At 31.7% G+C, this 18,694-nt stretch overlaps 2 protein-coding genes across 3 annotated transcripts in view; both read right to left on the reverse strand.

Annotated features, from left to right (window-relative positions):
- Positions 1 to 6,395, reverse strand: part of LOC117161573 (glucose dehydrogenase [FAD, quinone]) — a 34,380-nt gene extending 27,985 nt beyond the window's left edge. The window contains exon 1 of the mRNA XM_033343207.2: positions 6,249 to 6,395. The gene's annotated coding sequence lies outside the window, so the exon portion shown is untranslated. The remainder of the gene's footprint in view (positions 1 to 6,248) is intronic.
- Positions 6,396 to 8,380: 1,985 nt separating this feature from the next.
- Positions 8,381 to 16,289, reverse strand: LOC117161574 (uncharacterized). 2 transcript variants are annotated; one of them, XM_033343210.2, is made up of 13 exons: positions 16,161 to 16,289; positions 15,386 to 15,520; positions 14,691 to 14,783; positions 14,401 to 14,565; positions 14,006 to 14,137; positions 13,718 to 13,929; positions 13,118 to 13,161; positions 12,917 to 13,013; positions 12,396 to 12,608; positions 10,971 to 11,381; positions 9,952 to 10,248; positions 9,496 to 9,697; positions 8,381 to 8,954 (listed from the first exon to the last, which is right to left on the reverse strand). In XM_033343210.2, the coding sequence occupies exons 1-13, from the start codon at positions 16,252 to 16,254 to the stop codon at positions 8,506 to 8,508; spliced, it is 2,544 nt and encodes an 847-aa protein (XP_033199101.2). In that variant the 5' UTR covers positions 16,255 to 16,289; the 3' UTR covers positions 8,381 to 8,505. The 2 variants fall into 2 exon arrangements, with proteins under 2 accessions (XP_033199101.2, XP_076481870.1); XM_076625755.1 differs by having other exon boundaries at positions 12,917 to 13,019.
- Between the last annotated feature and the right edge of the window lie 2,405 nt (positions 16,290 to 18,694).

Here is an 18,694-nt window from a genome sequence, read left to right on the forward strand (position 1 = left end):
GCGAACACTTCGTTCGGAAAAAGTTACAGATTTATTGGAGAGAATACGATGATATATGTTCCCTATCCGTACGTGACTTCGTTAAACTTACTTATTTCCAACTTCTACGAAGAGTTTACGTTCTTTGAGAGGAAGAGTCGTATCGTATCTGGTTTGAAACACTATTCTTTGATCTTTAAGTAAAATTTGATAGCATACTAGGGCTCAATAGGGAACATTCGCAAATTTCATGAAATTCGGCATATCAAATAAGAGTTTTCGTTTCTCAAACGCAGAATCCATTTAAAATTCAACTCTAAATATATCACATCAACGACTTTTACTGTGAACATATGAGATAATGAAAAATAGCATTTTTCACGACTTTATGTTAAGTCTCGAAATATCTTTCCAGAAAAGAGGACAGGACATATTTGAATAAAAATCGAAATCTAATTACTACGAGTAAAAGAATGATAGTCAGCTTTTTAACTTATAGATATTCAATAGCGAATCGCTTGGATATAGTAATGAGACAAAGAATATTTTTGCTCCAAGGTTATACGTTCCGTAAATTTTCCATGATGAAAACGAACAGTCGAAATGAAGTTTTCCAAGAGTAATTTATCGAAGGATAAAAAGCGTTTCCTTCTAAAAATTCTTACAGTGAAATTTATGAATGGCCGATATTAAGTCATTCGCTCGCGATTAATTAAATGATTCCAAGTTGATTTCTCAACGACACTTTCGCTGCGACGAAATGAACGAGTAAAAAGTTCAACCTACAATTTCGTCAGACAGCTTCATTAGCTAACCGGACAGAAATTTTTAATATCTGTAATTATCTAGGTACAACCTTGATCTTTTTACAAAATGATAACATTGAAGAAATTTTGTAAAATTACAGATTAAAGGAGACAGCAATAAAAGCTGGTATGCCAACATTCAAGTTTCCAACTGTTTTTAACTGAATTATACAAAAATTTCTTTATAAATGAAATTTATGAAAATTCGAAAATAAAATAAGTTTCTCGTCGTTATGTGGCTAAAGCAAACAATTGGAAATTGACGTTCACCGCATTTTAAATACATCGCGTGTAATATTTCGTTTGATCTCGTGCTGCGTTTTACCGGTAATTATTGCTCACATATACGACTGTCACGCAATCGAAATCTCTTCGTCCAACTCGTAACTATTCGAGCCTTGTAACGTTTTACACTTCGTCATAACGCCTGGCCGCTCAAATAGCGCGTACGTCAATCAAAATTTATGCAATACCAAGACTATTTATTTCTAGCAGTTCTATCGAGCTTCTATTACTGCTTCCGTAGAATTTTATTGCTTTAACACTACGTATCTTTAACGTCTGTGAAAAAGGAGAATCGATCCTTAATGACGTAATGAAAAACGTCTCACAATGTCAGTCTCACAATGAAATTGCGGATGTTTACGCACTTGTTGAAAAAAAGATGTAAAAATGTGAAAAATGAATATTCAAAATAAAATATTCGTTATAATATTTAATAAATGAAACAAATCTACAGTTAAATTCCATTTTCCTATTCGTTCCTGTGCATAAAATACGAAGTTGCATAAACACGTACGTACATCCGCAATTTATTTCTAATTAATATCAATAAATTTCTAATTATTTGATGCAGTAATTAGCGCAGGATGTGATTGCAAAATCATATGTATGTATTATGAAATTCGGGGGAATTAAATGATAAATTAAATCAAATGTTTGAGAGATAGAAATTAATGACATACAGTATGTCTTGAATTGGTGTGTAATAAGAGAACATTTTTAAACATTCAGCGTAGATAATGACTGTCAGAAGACGAATACCGATTAACATTTAACGGTTGTTCCGGAATTCTGGAGTACCGCAGACGTTATGAATATTTTCATAATTTCACTCTCGAGTAACAGCTGACGTTAAGTAGTCTGAATAATTCTCAATTAGGTGGAATTTTATATGTAATTATGACTTGCAGGATGAAATTTAGAACTTTTATTTTAAGGTATCTCAGAATCTTGCTACTCAGAATAATACTTCTTACACATACAAACTATAATCTCCGATATAAAATGAAAAAAACAATAACATAAGAATAACAATGAAATGTTTTGATGAAATACTAGAATATATTAAATTCATATATGCGACAAGAGTTGTATGATAAAAACGTCAGAAGAGAAGATTGTGCAACGAGATTTATCCAGGTGTTTCAACCTTAAAATTCGCAGTAATTCATATAAAGTTTTCTTAACAAGCCGCTTTACGTAACGCTGGAGCAACGAGCTGTTAGGGGCAATTTTTAGCATGCCTATTAAACAAGAGTACGTCTTTTACGTTTACTGAGAAAAAGTCTCCATTACTTCCACTTCTCTAATCGTACGTTTCAAGATTTATACTTCACTTTATGCCGCTATGGTCGCCGGATATCGGATGTTCCAATGAATTGTGGAAAATTGTTCGTACAAAAAAGGTTAGAGCTAAGCTCGTTTCACGGAGGATATGACTAGTATGAGCGGCTGAGATTTTTATCGCTGATGTAATTTATAGGATGAATATGATTTCTCAAGTCTTAGTCGTCATTTTATTTCTCAGATCCATTTCTTTATAATTTTTAACATACAACGTATAAGAATGATCACCGATTTAATAATTATCATCCTTTTTTTTCAAATCTTTGATACGAAATTTATTTTTCTTAATTTAATTTAGTAATCTCTATTTCATATTTTAAACTCGTTTCCAAAGCTGGAAATTATAATTTCAATTTCAGGTTCTCGACCGACGCAAACCCAAATACATTTTCGATTCAACTAGAACACTCGTTCTGTGCTAAAAACTCGTATATACGATCAATATTGCAGTGCTATATTATCAGATATTTTCGTGAATTGTTGAAAATAACATTGAAACATTTTAATATACATTCGACATTGTACCGATAGGAAGCGAAAAAGATACTTATTGTTAACTAATAATGTAAGAAAGTATAACATAGCATAGTACACTATGCTAAGTACTTAGCACGGTTTTTATCACGATAAGTATCTGAACTGGAGAAGATTAATATTCCAGTAGCCCATAAAGAAGTATGTAAAAGGCTGCGAACAATCTGTGACTGTGTTTGCAGAACAATCGTGTCACATAATGTTAGACCTCGTTGGCTCATGAGAAACTTCTCTCTCTCGGCTCTTTTTTCTTTCCTTGCCACTTAGGACAAAACTATAATCAAGATCCAGTTACGAGAAATACCGCGTACAGAAGTATCATGAACAATAACAAGTTCATACATATTCATGAATAATGATATCCCATAACACGTTTCCAATCCTAAATATCCCAGCGTCGAACTTTGATCAATTATAAAAATCTACCGTTATATTTTTTCTCATCTATAATAAAATATCGTGCGTGATTCGTTAATGCGTGCTGTCAAAGAAACGAAAGAAAAAAAGTAAAGAAGCGAACCGTTATTTTTATATACACGGTCAGAGAGAATGTTAGACAAACAGTACGACGAACTTAGTGAGAATATTTCAAGGGAAAGGTAGAATGATTCTATGATTCTTAATGCCAAGGTATATTCGCGACGCAAGTCGATAATACTGTAATAGCATTATTGCGAGATGCACGCACGAAGAAAAACTTATTCTAACTTTTGATTTCGACAGATTATCCGCTATAAGCTTTACACGTGTATATAACTTTCTGCAATGTTAAATAAATATAAATACTATTAAATTTTTTTTTATGATGTCAATTTATACTCTCGTCGTATGCATATGATTTCAATTCAACGAAGGCAAATTTGTATTCACTTCAGGTTTGAGCTAGAATTTTAGCGTCAATTTTTCAAATTTCCCATTATTAATAGACAATGCATATTTCATGCAAATTCATGTTTTTATTAAAAAGGAATGGTTCCTAAATAGTGATATTTTACTTAATTTCCTTAATAGTTCCTTAATAGTTATATTTTATTTTTTATTTTAAATAGTGATAGTGATGTTTTACACACTAAGTAGTGTAACGAATACTGTAATGGAATTCAGTTCAAAATAAAGTCGATATTTCATATTTGAAAGTTGAAATTTTCGTAAAATAGAGAGTCTGCCCATGAAATTCTCCTATTAATTCAATATATCTTTCTTAGAGTATATTTTTCTGTGAATATCTTCTACAAACCTACGTTTTCAAGGATCAATTGATTCAATAAAACGAAAGAAAGAATAAACCGATACAATCTGCTTTACTTTCTACATAGTATGTCGAAACTACATGCATTATTCATGATGTATTCGCAAATTTAACGTCGCTTCTCTGATTTTAGTTAAAAGATACCACGCGTAATATGAATCTGTCAGTTCAATTATCGGCTTATTTGATAATTTAACGCGTTAAAATCGCGCAAGCTTAACTACTATAGGTTATTCTTCGATCAAAAATTGCTTCTAAACCTGTGGTGCAAAATTAATGAAACCGAACTTAGTTTCTATCAATTCTTGCAAATGTGATTCAGACATATTGTTATATTATTATGCATTTAAAAAATTGCAGATTCTAGTTACAACGGATTAGAAATAGTGGTAATTGGAACGACGAGTTAACTCGTCTTTTCCAGGTTAACAGGTTACTTGTAATGCCTGTCTCGCGTTTGAAAAATTGACAACCAGTGAATCGTGTATTTTCCCACTCGATTGTGCTGCTTGGAAACAGAAGAAGCGGTGTCTTTTAACGACTCTGTTTACTGTGAGTTAGGTCAGCATTGTACAACGCATGTTGTTCACAGAAAATCTTTAGTATCCAAAATGTCAGATATTTTGTAATGCATGAAAACAACACATGAAGATTGTTCAGCGAAAGGAGCAAGATCTTTAATTAAAATTATGAAATACTTTCCAAAATTTCAACCTTGAATTTCAACGACGATTGTGGTTACATTATCGTGCTTTTATCTTTTTAGAAGGATTTTTAATTTAATTTTTAATTTTCAATGTATATTGGTGTATCAAATATCAAGAGATCAAAAAATAGATGAAAATATCATAATGTCAAAATATCAAAGAATAAAAATCAAGTATTAAAGTATATTGAAAGAAAAGATTCTAAATTAGTAGACAATGCAATTCACTCTCAGAATAAGAATAATCTTCGAAAGTTGCTCGTTCGATTTACTCAATTCGATGTACCTACGTAATTTCGTCTTGATTTTATTCTTCGTTAGAGGCAGATATTTCACATAACGTATGTATAATTAGATTCAAACTTCAGATATAGGTATACATTCCTCCTGATTATCTTGTCTTGTCGTTCTTTTCAACGTTACGCAATGCACGCGACTTCGTTTCGCCGGTAGGGCATTGTTTAATGAAAAATGTGAAAGAACGGAACTTGCGATTATAATTAACGTCTTGCGACGTTTTAGAGAAAAAAAGACTTGTTCGCCTTCTCCTGTCAGACAATCAGCGCAGCCGTCGACTTTTCACCTAATTCTCACTTCGCAAAATTTCATAAATTATTCCTTTAAGATTTTAAATGAAAACTCTACATTATCAGCTATTAAATGACAGAACTGAATCAGTTAAAATCAATGCAATGTATCAAACTAATACACGTAGAGCATATAAGACATGACACTTTACAGATTAACAATTATTTATAATAGATTACATTTATTATAGAAAACAAATATAACTCGTTCTGATTCACATAGGATAAATGAATACGTTAGAGAAGATTCAAATTAATTGTTTCATTCAATCCAAATTTCTTTTGCGGTATAATTCCATAACATGTTAAAACTAACGCTTACTTTGTCAGTGAATGAAGTTTATGTTCAATACGTATTAATAATACATAATTTATTTGTTACTTGTATTTAGTATTAAGAATAATAATTTTAATAAGATCAAGAAGACTATTAAGATGTATTTTTCTGTTGTAAAAAGTATATATTTTCATTATCAAACTTTCCTTCGTTGTAAGCATACGTATACTTTTTCTTCATATTCAAATTATCAACTTGTAACAAAATATCACGAATTATACACTAAATACAGTCTTACCAATATCAAATATAGTATCAAAGTCGGATAAACTAAAAAATGTTGATTTTCTCAAGAAATACATAACCGTCGAGCGTCGATAAAATTAATACCAACAAAAATCCCACCCTTTCATTCTGTCGCTCGATAATAATTGATCTTCCATTCAAAATGCTTGAATATGAAATGAAGTTAAATACTAACCTCTGGAAGGTCGTAGCCCTTTAATATCCTTTGGAGTCAAGTTTCACTTCGGTTGCGACACCGAGGATCCTCGGCGTGTTTATGCTCACGATACGCGCGGGAGGAACAGAATCGTGGTTCACGGTGCCACGATCAACAGCAGACTAGTCCGATACCATTCTCCATCCAGGTTGTAATATTCGACAACTTCCACCACTTTCTTGCCTTCCCTTCTGCCATGGTACCAGCTTATGGAAATGATCCGAGCGGTCGCTACCATCTCGCCGTTTTCATGGCGCTGAGAGTTGGAGAACACCGTACGAATAGCTTTTACAACAATTTCAAGAAGCGTAGGAACACCTAGGTAAGCGACAGCATTTTGTTTTATTGCTGACGAAATAATTTATTTATTTCTGATTCATGAATAAAGATAAGACTATAAATAAATCGCACGTTTATTAGGTGGTATGGCAGGTGTTTCAGAATGTTCACAGTTTAAAATAATTCAGTCCTGTATTACAAGGACGACGAAACTGTCGAAGCAGGATTTCAAAGAATTACAAAAATAATTCTTGATTATTACATAAATAATTATCTTGTAAGCTACCAAATAGTTTTCTTTTGGTTTTTCGAAAGACTCGTTTGAGTTGCACTACTTTCGAAAGATACGCGCGAAATATCGTTTCGTAATAAACGGTATCGATTAATCTTTATTAGATATATATAATATTTTGATATTTTTAAAAAGTACCTTACATTTTTTTTATTTTTTTAAACGTACTTACTGAATTTCTACAAAGATCGCAACGTTTATTACGTTTCGTCCAATCACACTGTATCAGTTAAAACGTATATATCCAAAGCTTTAATTAATTGAAATTCCAATTACGTAACGGGACTAACTTTTAATTGACAATTACGTGTTGGTACGTACAAAATCGCAATTTACTTGGTTCCATTTGGCATTTATGAACAGTTTCAATTTACCGAATCAAGGAACAAGGGTTTGACATTGTTATATTATAATTATATAATAATGTACATTTCACACAAATTTATTAAATACCTTTCGTTTGTTGTGTTTTTATTAGAATGTAATGACAGCGTTTTAAAAGAAAGTAATTGCCGTGTTCGCGGATATGTAAGACGGGAAATTTAATGACAGCATATTAATGACTGAATATTCTTCAGTTTACGTTCCTTGCCGTTCTTTCGTGCTTTATTTCGGCTCGCACTTTCAAGGAGATTAGCCATTCGATGATATTTATTATAATGATATATCATTTAATAGATGTACTACTGTCATAATTATATTACAGTGTATATCATGTTGTATCATTATAGTAACTATTAAGTATTATTAGATGCGTATGTTTATAGGAATTTATGTTTTCACGAATAATACTAAAAAAAAAAAAAAACAGAATCTCAGAAAATATTTGTTTTATCCACTAAATATTACAAAGTAGTTTTAATATCCCTAAATTCCCCCAAAATCCACAATCTGATAATAATGTTTATATAAAATGTTTATATAAAAGTGTATCTGTGTGTTGCACAATTTATACAAAATTATTACCTTGGATAGATCGTTTCGTTCTCTCAGGGATTTTCTGTTCGTAATATTCTATAAATAGGAAATTAAAAAATCACTGTTGAACTTTACAGTTTAATTTCTTAAAAACAAATGTTGGAAAATACGTTATACATATAATACCGTCATATTGACTGTGACTTTACTTAGTGGGTTTCCCATTACTTTTTACGAGTTTCGTACGAACATATTCGACGTACGTGTAATCCTGAAAACCAATATCACCGTTGCCAGCACCGTAACTAGGCAGATTATAAAAGGACCGAATAGTAGGTTCCTCGTTAGCATAAATTAGCTCAGGTGTCCTCGATTCTTTTTCCTGGTAGTGAAATTAAAAAACCGGTTTATCTTGCGTTGGACAATTGGACTACGTTAAATCGTTATGTAGTAGAGTACATTTGTCTCTTTGAAATTACCTACCAGTTTCATCGACGTTTTTCACGGAAAGAAGACAGAATATTTTCAGTTCAAGTCTGTATACTACTCGAAAATAGTATCGAAAATAGTTTTGTGTTAAATTATTAAAATATAAATAATTAAGAAAATAAAGAAATTACTTATTCTTTAGTGATACGTTTATCTATTTGTTTAGATTTTAAGTATTAGTATTCTAAGCATTATACAATTTTTAGGATTCTAAATGTTAGAGATTTATTAAAATTGTTTTTAAAAGATACAAGCCTGTTATGGTTTTAAATTTGATGAAGCTGTTTCTGTTTGATTCGTAGGCAAAATCTGGTCATATGTTTCTTCTTCTAAGATATGCGAATTATGCACATCATTCATATTATTTAGAATATTTTTCAGAAAAATGTTACTTGATTCAATCCCCGAAGATTTTGATTCGTTATAATATTTGTTAGTTTCATCAACAATAACTTGTTCACTATTTAAAAAAGACGTGTTTGATGAACTTTCATCGAAATTCAATTCTGTTTCTCTATCGAAAGTATCATTCTCCTCATTCATCATTTCCATCAGGGTTTGTACGTAAGGTAAGAGGCTTTCTCTGTTCAGTTCAAGGAAAATATTTAAATTCATTTCTTCATTGTTTATATCGTCGATTTGTGGGAATGATAACTGTGATTGGACATCGTTCAACTGATCCGAATAACTGAAAGGTTGAATGTTATCTGAAATAAATGTTATTTTATTGAATCTGACAAATCTTTTAATCGAATGTTAATTAACTTCTTACTGTTAATTTCTTAATTCTATAATTAACTTTGTAATTAATTATCAATGGACTTAATACGGCAATTGATAATATAACAAAATGTCAAAATATATTATTAAATAAACATAAATTTAATTTACAATTTTTAACAAACTCGATTGTGAGAATTCAAGTTTATCTCACTTTTAAAAATTCGATTTGCGAATTGAAATAAAAACTCGTAGTTGTTTTTCTAGATACTGGAATAACGCAGTTTAACTTCCAGTTCGCAATAGAAGTAGGAAAATAATGGGCATTATACCCGTAACGAATCTATAAAATTCCATCTCTGCTACAAGCAAGGCCACCTACTATGTATTCATTCTAGCGTAAAGATATTATAATAATTTGTGCAATATTGTGAAAAACTTTACGATTTGCTGTTGACGGTGAAATAAATTTCAGCGAACGAATTTATTCTAACAAGGAATATATGGTAAGGGACGAAGGGAACATACCTAATTTATTAAAGAACGTCTTAACACCTGGTTCGATCATGTCTGTGAAATTTCCATAGTCGTCATTAGGGAAAGAAAATTGATTTGCATTCTCTTCAGCATTTTTATTCCTAAATGTATCCTCATTATTTTGACTATGAATTATCGAACTCCACTCAAAGTCTCCATCGTGTTTCTCATTTCGTGGGACTTTAGGTAAATTCTGAAAAGATGAAGCTTGTTAGTGAAATTTATTTCAACAACAAAAGAATGGGAAATAATATAGCGTTGAAATTGTAGAAATGACTAAATTTCCAATTTACAGCAAATATTTTGAAACGGAAAAAATTAAGCGGAAGAAACTATTTAATCATTTGTATCTTTTTTAATTGTCTACTCGTAGGTATCACGAATATAAAACAATTTTCTCTCGAGAAAAACTTTCTCTCAGTTCTACCAAAGCTTTAGAAAACTTACTTCTTTGCGATATTCTTCGATAGGTTTTTCATCAAAAGTCTGTGACACATTTTCAATCGGGGAGAACTGCATAGAGTTAAGAAACTTAAGAAACTTCTCCAACAAATCAACAGGGATGTCATCAAAGTGTTGCGCTTTGGCCATCAACCTTTTGTCTTCCGAAAGACCAATAGAATCTTCAACAGAGTGCGTTTCTACTTTAGGTGAAGTCTTTTCAAGATTTTTGTGCAGTCCAGTCCACAAAGACGATAGCTCGTCTCTGGTTGACGATAAATTCATCTGTTTCTCTGGAACATTCTTCATTCAAAAACAATTATGTAGAAATATTTTAAAATTAATTTATAATTAAAATACTTATTGCTTTTTCTTTTTTTAATAAATAAATTCAATTGATTTTGATCAATTTTTCATTTAAATGTAATTGTTTTATTCGTGAAATTAAAGTTATATCTATAATATAATATAAAAAATATACATAAATATAAATATGCATACAGAATATCCAATTAATCCCTTAACCTACAACTATGGGCATAACCCGTAGTACGGTGATCGGGCCAAATATAATATACAGGATGGTTGGTAACTGGTGGTACAAGCGGAAAGAGGGTGATTCTACGCGGAAAAAGAAGTCGAAAATATAGAATAAAAATTTTTCGTTTGAGGCTTTGTTTTCGAGAAAATCGACTTTGAATTTTCGCTCGGTACGCGTGCACTTTACCACGTCTCGTTCTAACGGATCTCACTGTGGATCGTTGTCTCGATGGAAAAATTAAAAAAATAAAAAAAAATTTTTATTCTATATTTTCGACTTCTCTTTTCGCGTAGAATCGCCCCCTTTCTGCTTGTACCACCAGTTACCAACCACACTGTATAATATAACATATAATAGCTTGTTTACATTTTCGGCCCAAAATTCTCGAACGTAAAAGAATTCATGTTAGCATATTGTATGTATAAGAATAAGATAAAGATAAAGCAAAAGTTCATACGAATAATTTGATAAAAATAGAACTCACGAAAGAGGAAAAATTGTCCCGTACATCAGATATTTCTCCATTTTCTGAAATCGTTCCGTGATAATGTCGTATACTGGGATTATAATCGATAATCGGAGAATCGGTTAATTCCTTCATATTTTTCACAGGAACCACAAGATACTGTTGATTGTAAGCATTTTCGATTTTCTGTGGCCGCGACGATAAAAATTGATTTTCCACGTAAGAGGGATATTTCAGAAGATAATTGAAAAATGGCGAAGGGCTAGATTCCCTTACATTATTCAGCAGAGCAGCTTCTAAAGCTGCGTACGGCGGTAACAGGATTCTGCTTGGTACAAGAATCTTCTCTAAAATATGCGTCAAATTTCTTTCTCTCAGAAAAGACTCAATTTCTTCTATCCCTTTTGTATCATCAGATGGCGACATGTTCTGAAATCATTAATTTCATAAATCATAATTAGCTTTCCGTTATTCATGATTTCACTGTGGATTTTTATGCATTTGTGAAAAATTTCTAGATGCACAAAATGACATAAAATATATCAGATATGCAAAACATAGTATCCTTTATAATATTTAAAATAGATTTCTTTTTCATTGTAATCTGCGTATGTGCAATCTACCATGCAATGATATAATCAGCATAGATCGTGATGACATAAATTGACCCGAATTTGAGTACACCCAGTGGCGTATCACTATGATATTATTTAGCTTATATTGCTAAATCTCCATCGTAGATGTACAAAGTGATGTCTCTTTAATCTTTCGCGTTCTTCTATGGTGTCCAATAATTTTGTGTCCAGGTTGTTGGTAATTCTTCGGTTGTTGTTGATATAACCTGCTGTGTCTGACGATTTCTTTCTTTACAGCGAGTATACCGTTTTTTTATTTTTTATTTATGTACCATTCCGCATAGAAAATTGTATGTCAGTGTTTATATTTAATAAAACAATTTTCTATCCAAATTGCAGTTTTTTAATTATATCCCTAAAAAGTTATATTCCTATGAATTTGCATAAATATTCACAGTCCAGTTACGATAAATCTGACTATTAACTGGAATTCATATTACGGAACCGACGAGACAGAAGAGAAGATTCTCATTGCTATCTTTTTCTTCGTTTAACTAGCTACGACATAATAAATCTCCACTTAAAGCGTTAGTTTGCTTAATTCTGCTATTCGACTCTTTTTCACCCTCCATTTTACTCGATAATTCCCTCTCACTATTATTACGAACATTTATCTCACCTTCAATGTGCATACATATTGCATCGCACAAATCACATTTACCCCAAATGAACTTACGTAACACAATTTAAATAATCCATCTGCGCAATAAACGCAAATTGCATACTTGCGGCCTTGCAAAGCATGAATAACGGTAAAAGATTTGCCCGTTTTGCCACATTTCCGATCAAAATTCCATCGTGTGCTTACCATCGTACCGCGAACTGAGTATAGATTTTCTGTCAATGTAGTAGGTCGTTCTTGTCCCGGAAGTATCGGTCCCATGGCATCCAGATTGCCGTGTGATGCTTGGAGCCATTTTCGCAACTCTTTGCCACGCGACGACAGAATTTCCTCTAGCCAGTCACCGTACGCACCAGAACCGAGTATTTCCTTGATAGATTGAAGCCAATCTTGAAATTGCTGGAAATAGCGGATGCTGGAGTGCTTTTATCGGGAACCGTGAAAGGCTTGAGAAACAAGTTTGGTTGAATTCCGTGGAAAGATCTTAGTAGCTTCGATGCTTACGTCCAAATAAATAAAGATATTTAACTTTTTATATTCTACTGATCTTTTATTATTATTATTATCACTCAAAGTAAAAAATGTTTAGCTTTTACAAGCGTTCATTTTTACTGTAAATATTGCGAGTGAAAATCAAATTTATAATGGGACTAATATATTATTTAAACAAGTTTTAATTGTCTACTTAATTTGATTTTGAACGTTACCTTGAAATCTTCTTGTTCTTCGACATTTTTTCTCCATAGTTCTATCCCGTCCAATTCAGTTTTCGATTTTAGATGATTTAACCATGAGACAGGGATTCTATACCTCGCATTTCGTATTCAAATAATTGATTTTAGTTTGTTTATAGAAAGGTTTAAATATTATTTGTATAATCTAATAATTATTTAAGATATGATATTCACCCTCTTCTTTCAACTCCATTTTCTTGATCCGAGTTTGTTAGTATCTGAAGAAATATTAGTCATTTCTGTTATCGAACGATAAAGATCACAACAAAAATTAATAAATTACTAGAGCAGTTTTGAGTTTTATTTAAAGTTTACGCGAAATCGAAATTTGTACATTTCACTCGTACAATTGAAGAATGTCAATGAAAATTATGTGATTACGAGAGAAAAGATAATTATATAGATCACATTCATAATATTAGAAACAAGATTTCTAATTCCTAATTGATAATCATTTGTTGAGTGGAAAAACGAGTCACCTCGTCATTTAGATTGCTCCTATCTTGTATGTAACAATTTATTTATCGTTTCGTTCCTATTAAAAATAAATGACAAAAGTAAATTTTCACATTTTCATGGAACGAAATTAAGTAAATTCAGTTTGACTATATTAATTGTGAATTCGGTCATTACAGAAGAACTTGATTAAAACGCAATTCAATTAATACTTAATAATTTAGTTAAGCCTATGTTAATATTTCCATAAAATGTAGAAACGCGATTCCATTTGCCAATACATAAAAATAATTCGATTCTATTTAGGAAGAAATGTACCTCGCTATCATTTCGAGGGACTTCGTCCTCGTTCTTCAGAGATCTTCTTGAGAAAGATGAAGCAGAATCATTCGCTGCTGCCACATGTACCTCATGGCAAGTTCTTTTAATATTACAGTCGTCTGTCTCGCAAGATCCTACAATTTCTGCGGAACAGGTTTGCCTTTGTGGGCATATCCATCCACGACAACGTTCATTTGCCATTTCGTTCTCTGGAAAATTACGAAGGAAAACAAAAGATCTTTACAAATTTCCTTCACATGATATACAAAATTCTGTGAACTCTACCTCTTGGCATTATGCAATCCGGTGTGTGTTTACAAAGTGGAATCGAGCAGTTACCCTCTGGTCTTCGTAAGAAACATTCGTATTCTGATGAACAACCGAGATTTCGACACTTTACGAATAAATGCTGCACTTCTACGAAAACAATCATTTGCATTAAATTTCATTTAATAAATTATAATAAAATAATCATTTACATTTGGCAAAATTTTCACTACGAATGAAAATTTATTACTATTACTTATTTTATTACTATTATTAAATTTATCACTATTATTGAAAGTATATATATAATATATTACGACTATTTATAACAGAAAAACTAAAATGTACTAAATATATAAAAATCTTGAAGTCTGTGTGACTTGTCATCATCACAGTGACTTGAAGACAAGAACCTTTGTTCTTCATGCAGCTTTTTATCAATTTACAAGGAGGATTTGCACAGAATGATTCCCGGAGAATGCAGTGGTTTCCTTGAGGACATTTGAACCCGGCGCAGGAAGCGGGGCCTTCGTAGTATTCTTTTTGAGTTACGCATCTTGCTATCTGTTGCTCGCACTCTGAATAAAATGCAATTCATTATCTACTAATCCACAGTAAAGAACTTTTAACGAAACAACGAAGATATCGATAGTCTTTCTTTTGTTTTTTAAATTAAAAAAAAATAAATTATTGTAATGCTCACTTTCGTCCCAGCGACAACGACGAACTTTCAACATGCACACGTAACCATTAGTACAGTGCACAGTATCGCAGGTGGAGGGTCCTCTTAGAGATTCTTAAAAGACACACGTGTAATATCGATAATTATATAAGGAGGAATATAGCATATTTTTAATAAAAAAAGGAGGAGTAGAAAATGCTTAAAATTGTGGAATGAGGACATTTCTAAATAAATTTTGAAATAGGATATTCTCAAACAAATTATGTTTTAAAACAAATCCACCACTAGTCCAAAGCAAATAACGTTTTAAATAAAATCTACTACTAGATATTGCGCAGGTAGTTTCAGCTAGAAGAGATCGAGACGAAGATAACTCGCAGAGAAAATCTTTCGTTTTTGAAACGTGAATCGTCTCACTGAGAATGAAAATTCCACGAAATAGTTCGCTTTTCAGAACGGTCCGCAATATACATGTTCATACGTTCGACCAAAAAAGATGTGCACCAGACAGGAATTTCATTTCTCCTTTGTGCCGAGCAATTTGAAAATTTACTGTATCCCTGCTCAAAGCAATAGTTTAACGCAAGATGTTGAATTTTCGACTTAAACAACTGTTCGATAGAATAGAAAATTGCATCGATGCGATTAATTATGTTCTTCGTACAGTTTATCTCGCCATGTAATTCAATTTCGACAAGTACCATCCAGGCACTTACCTGTTCGAGATCTCGCGCAGTATAGCATACTGGGACACGGAGGGTCTTTACATCGAAATTTTCGATGTACGCAAACATCATCCCCGCCGCAATGTAAATACGTGCATCCTCTGAGACTGGTGTCATCTGTAGTTACTGTAATCAGGCACAGAATAGATTACTTTCCGAAGAATATACACGTTTCCAGAAATAACGTACGCGAGAACTCTGTAACTTTAATATTTTTTTTAACATTCTATGCACTAGCAATTTCATTTTACGCTACTATGTGATACCTGTTTAACAAAAACAGTATTCTTTATAGAATTCATAATACTTGTATTATTTAATTTAGCTCTCCAGCCATGTGCAATGTCGAAATCGCATTCTACTTATTCTATTAATTTCGGCGGACTTATTATCGTATCGCGTTTTTTTGTGTTGCATATTAGAAGTCTTCTTATAACGAATCTGCAAAAATATAAATTTCGTCCGCGATTTTGTATAGAAAAATATGAAAATCGCCCTCGGTTGGAGGGTTAAATAGAACAGTGTTAGATTATAAATATGATATTGCATAATTTGGTGAATAAGAGATTTTGAGCAAGTAGATGCTTATAAAAATGATAAAATTGTCAGACGCGGTTAGCCAGGGGATGAAAGTTAATAATATAGAAGCTTAATAAAATCACATCATCATATTTCTGCGATGAAGGACGTTCTAAACTTGTTTGTTTTTATTGCTATTATTAGTATATGAGATTTAATGAATTATTTTGATTCAAAATGGACCTACCTTCGCCTTTAAAACCATGAAGATAAACCTCTGTGGTCAATAGCAACAGAGGAAGTAGTGTAAAGTACATAAACACGACACATTTCATTTCCATAGTGATAGGAACATGATAGCGAACGTTGTTCGATGGTGACTGCACCTGAAGTAAAGTAAAGCAGCTGACGCAATTGATATGGAAAAATCATGTTTCGATATAAGCTGGGTAACTGGAGACCGTACGGAACAATCGGTCAGGAATGTACTCATTCGATATACGTCGGCATAATAGCAAGCCATTATCTATCCACAAAATACTCGGGCGTTTTACAATTGTTTAAGTAAAGATTTAAAAAAGTTTCATAAAATATTTAGGTGCTTAAAAAAAAATATATATATGTCATTTTTATGGCAATTTTATCAGGGTATAATCCTTCAGGTCTAATTCTGTTAATCTGCGATACTAGAATTTTCTAAAATCTTAAAATATCAATATGGCAAGTGGATTTCAAAAGAAGCAATATCAATTTTTCCTGAAGGTGTTGAGAACGCGAATCTCTAGATCTCAAGGACGTGGGAAAATTCTTAGGATAACAGAACGAGCAAGGAAGCTCTCTACCTTCAGGACATTCTAAGTTATAATCTGTCGAACCACCGAAAAGAGCTAAGGAGCAGAACTTCCATTGGTCGTGAAATTTCGCTCGAGGCACTCGAAGATTGTGAGATCTCAACCTCCTCAGCTCTAAGATCTACTACTCTAGAGTTAAAGTCGCGACATCTTTCGAATCGCTTTATTTTATTTGCTTATTATTACTGTATTTGATTGTAAATAAATATTGTATTTAATACTAAATTACCAGTAGATATTACTACCGTATTTAATAATAATATGTTATTACACTAGCATGAAATAATTTATTTAGAACGATTATAAATTACTAGGTTTCGAATTGAACTGAAAAGCTGTATATAAATTTCTAAATGTTACAATTATGCATTTGTTCCACTATAATTACGATATCGAGAAATACTCAAACAATATCGTTCAGAATTTCGAATTGCTTTCTGGAATTTTCACGTATAAATTTTCATGACCACCGTAGAGTTATGGAAAATATTCGACTATTTATTTATAACAATATGTTTTCAGTAGGTATAACATTACATAAGTCTAGTATATTGGGAAGCATATAAATTATGCAAGGTTAAATAATTAAGATAATATAAATACACATTATCTTGCCTATAACAGGAACAATTACTTTGTTCTTCGTTTATGTTAGTTTCTAATCGCATGTATGTTCGTAGCTATCGTACATAGTAAGCTCGTCTTATATTAATTGAAGCATAAAATAATAAGAAATATTAGATATTTATTCAGAAGTAAATTATAACCGAAAATGAATATAAAACTCTAAGATATTGAAATTTTTTCATATGCGCGCTTTTATGTAGTTTATAATACACTATATTTATAGAACTATTAAATAGACGAGGAAGCTAATTTTTCATATTTTTTATGCGATTATTATGTACATTATAAAGTATTTTTCAATAAGAAAAGCTTTAACAGAAGCGAGAGTAGCGCGAATAATGGCATAGAAATTGACGTATCAATCGATAGCATCCCTTATTTTAAAAAAGTTTTTCGAAGAAAGTTCTACAAAATATAACTACATAATATTCTTAATTATATTAATTACCGAACAAGTTTTATGTTTCGTACCTAAATAAACTCCTTTCTTCTATTAACCTTATACATACCTTACACCGCTACATTATATATGTACATTTTCCAATCGAATCTATTAAAGCCATACTCAAGCGCGTCAAGTTACACAGCCTAGATATCGTTTCAATAAAATCGTACGTTGAGAACGAAAATAATTTCACCTTCCCATCAATCAACGTTACATCAATAAATTACATCCAATCGTTCAATCGATATAAATTTCTATTCATCATACATAAAACATCTAGTCAATCTTACATAACGGCGCTTCAATCATGGCTGCAATTACTTAATTCATTTTCTTGTTTAATTAATTCATAGTCATGAATATACATTTGCCACTTTCCTTTGATTATCAGAATTAATTACTTGTCTATTCGATTTCTCCATATTACAGACGAGAATTAAAAATCGTTCACTTGATATTTACTTCACATAATATTCACAAAATAATAATTCGATGAAATTACTAGTAGTAGGTATTTATCAACCTAAACACACAATCCACCTAATTTTTTCAGGACGATTATTTCACCATGACCAATCATTGATCTCTTATCACAAATCTCGCTTTTGATACACTACACCACCAATAAGGATCAACAGATCCTTTACCCGATTGATATTCACATAGAAATATAATATTAACGATACGTTTCGATAATCGACTGAAAGACACTACTATCCTGCATCGAATTTTTCGAAAACGATCACCTAACAATGCATCGATCCTCTATAGCAAATTTTGGAATTCCATTCGATACATTAGTCACCATTAACAAGAATCGGAATATCTTTCATTCAACTGATATACACATAAAATTAT

This window comes from Bombus vancouverensis, chromosome 2 (genome assembly GCF_051014615.1).
Source record: "Bombus vancouverensis nearcticus chromosome 2, iyBomVanc1_principal, whole genome shotgun sequence".
NCBI lineage: Eukaryota > Metazoa > Arthropoda > Insecta > Hymenoptera > Apidae > Bombus > Bombus vancouverensis.

Bases quoted from the DNA above. Each gene is read 5' to 3' on its own strand.
- LOC117161574 (XM_076625755.1), bottom strand. From the start codon at position 16,254: ATGGAAATGAAATGTGTCGTGTTTATGTACTTTACACTACTTCCTCTG. The intron at 14,566-14,690 runs GTGAGCATTACA...CATTTTATTCAG, and splicing joins TCGTTGTCGCTGGGACGAAA to AGTGCGAGCAACAGATAGCA. The intron at 13,930-14,005 runs GTAGAGTTCACA...GTAATTTTCCAG, and splicing joins GGATTGCATAATGCCAAGAG to AGAACGAAATGGCAAATGAA.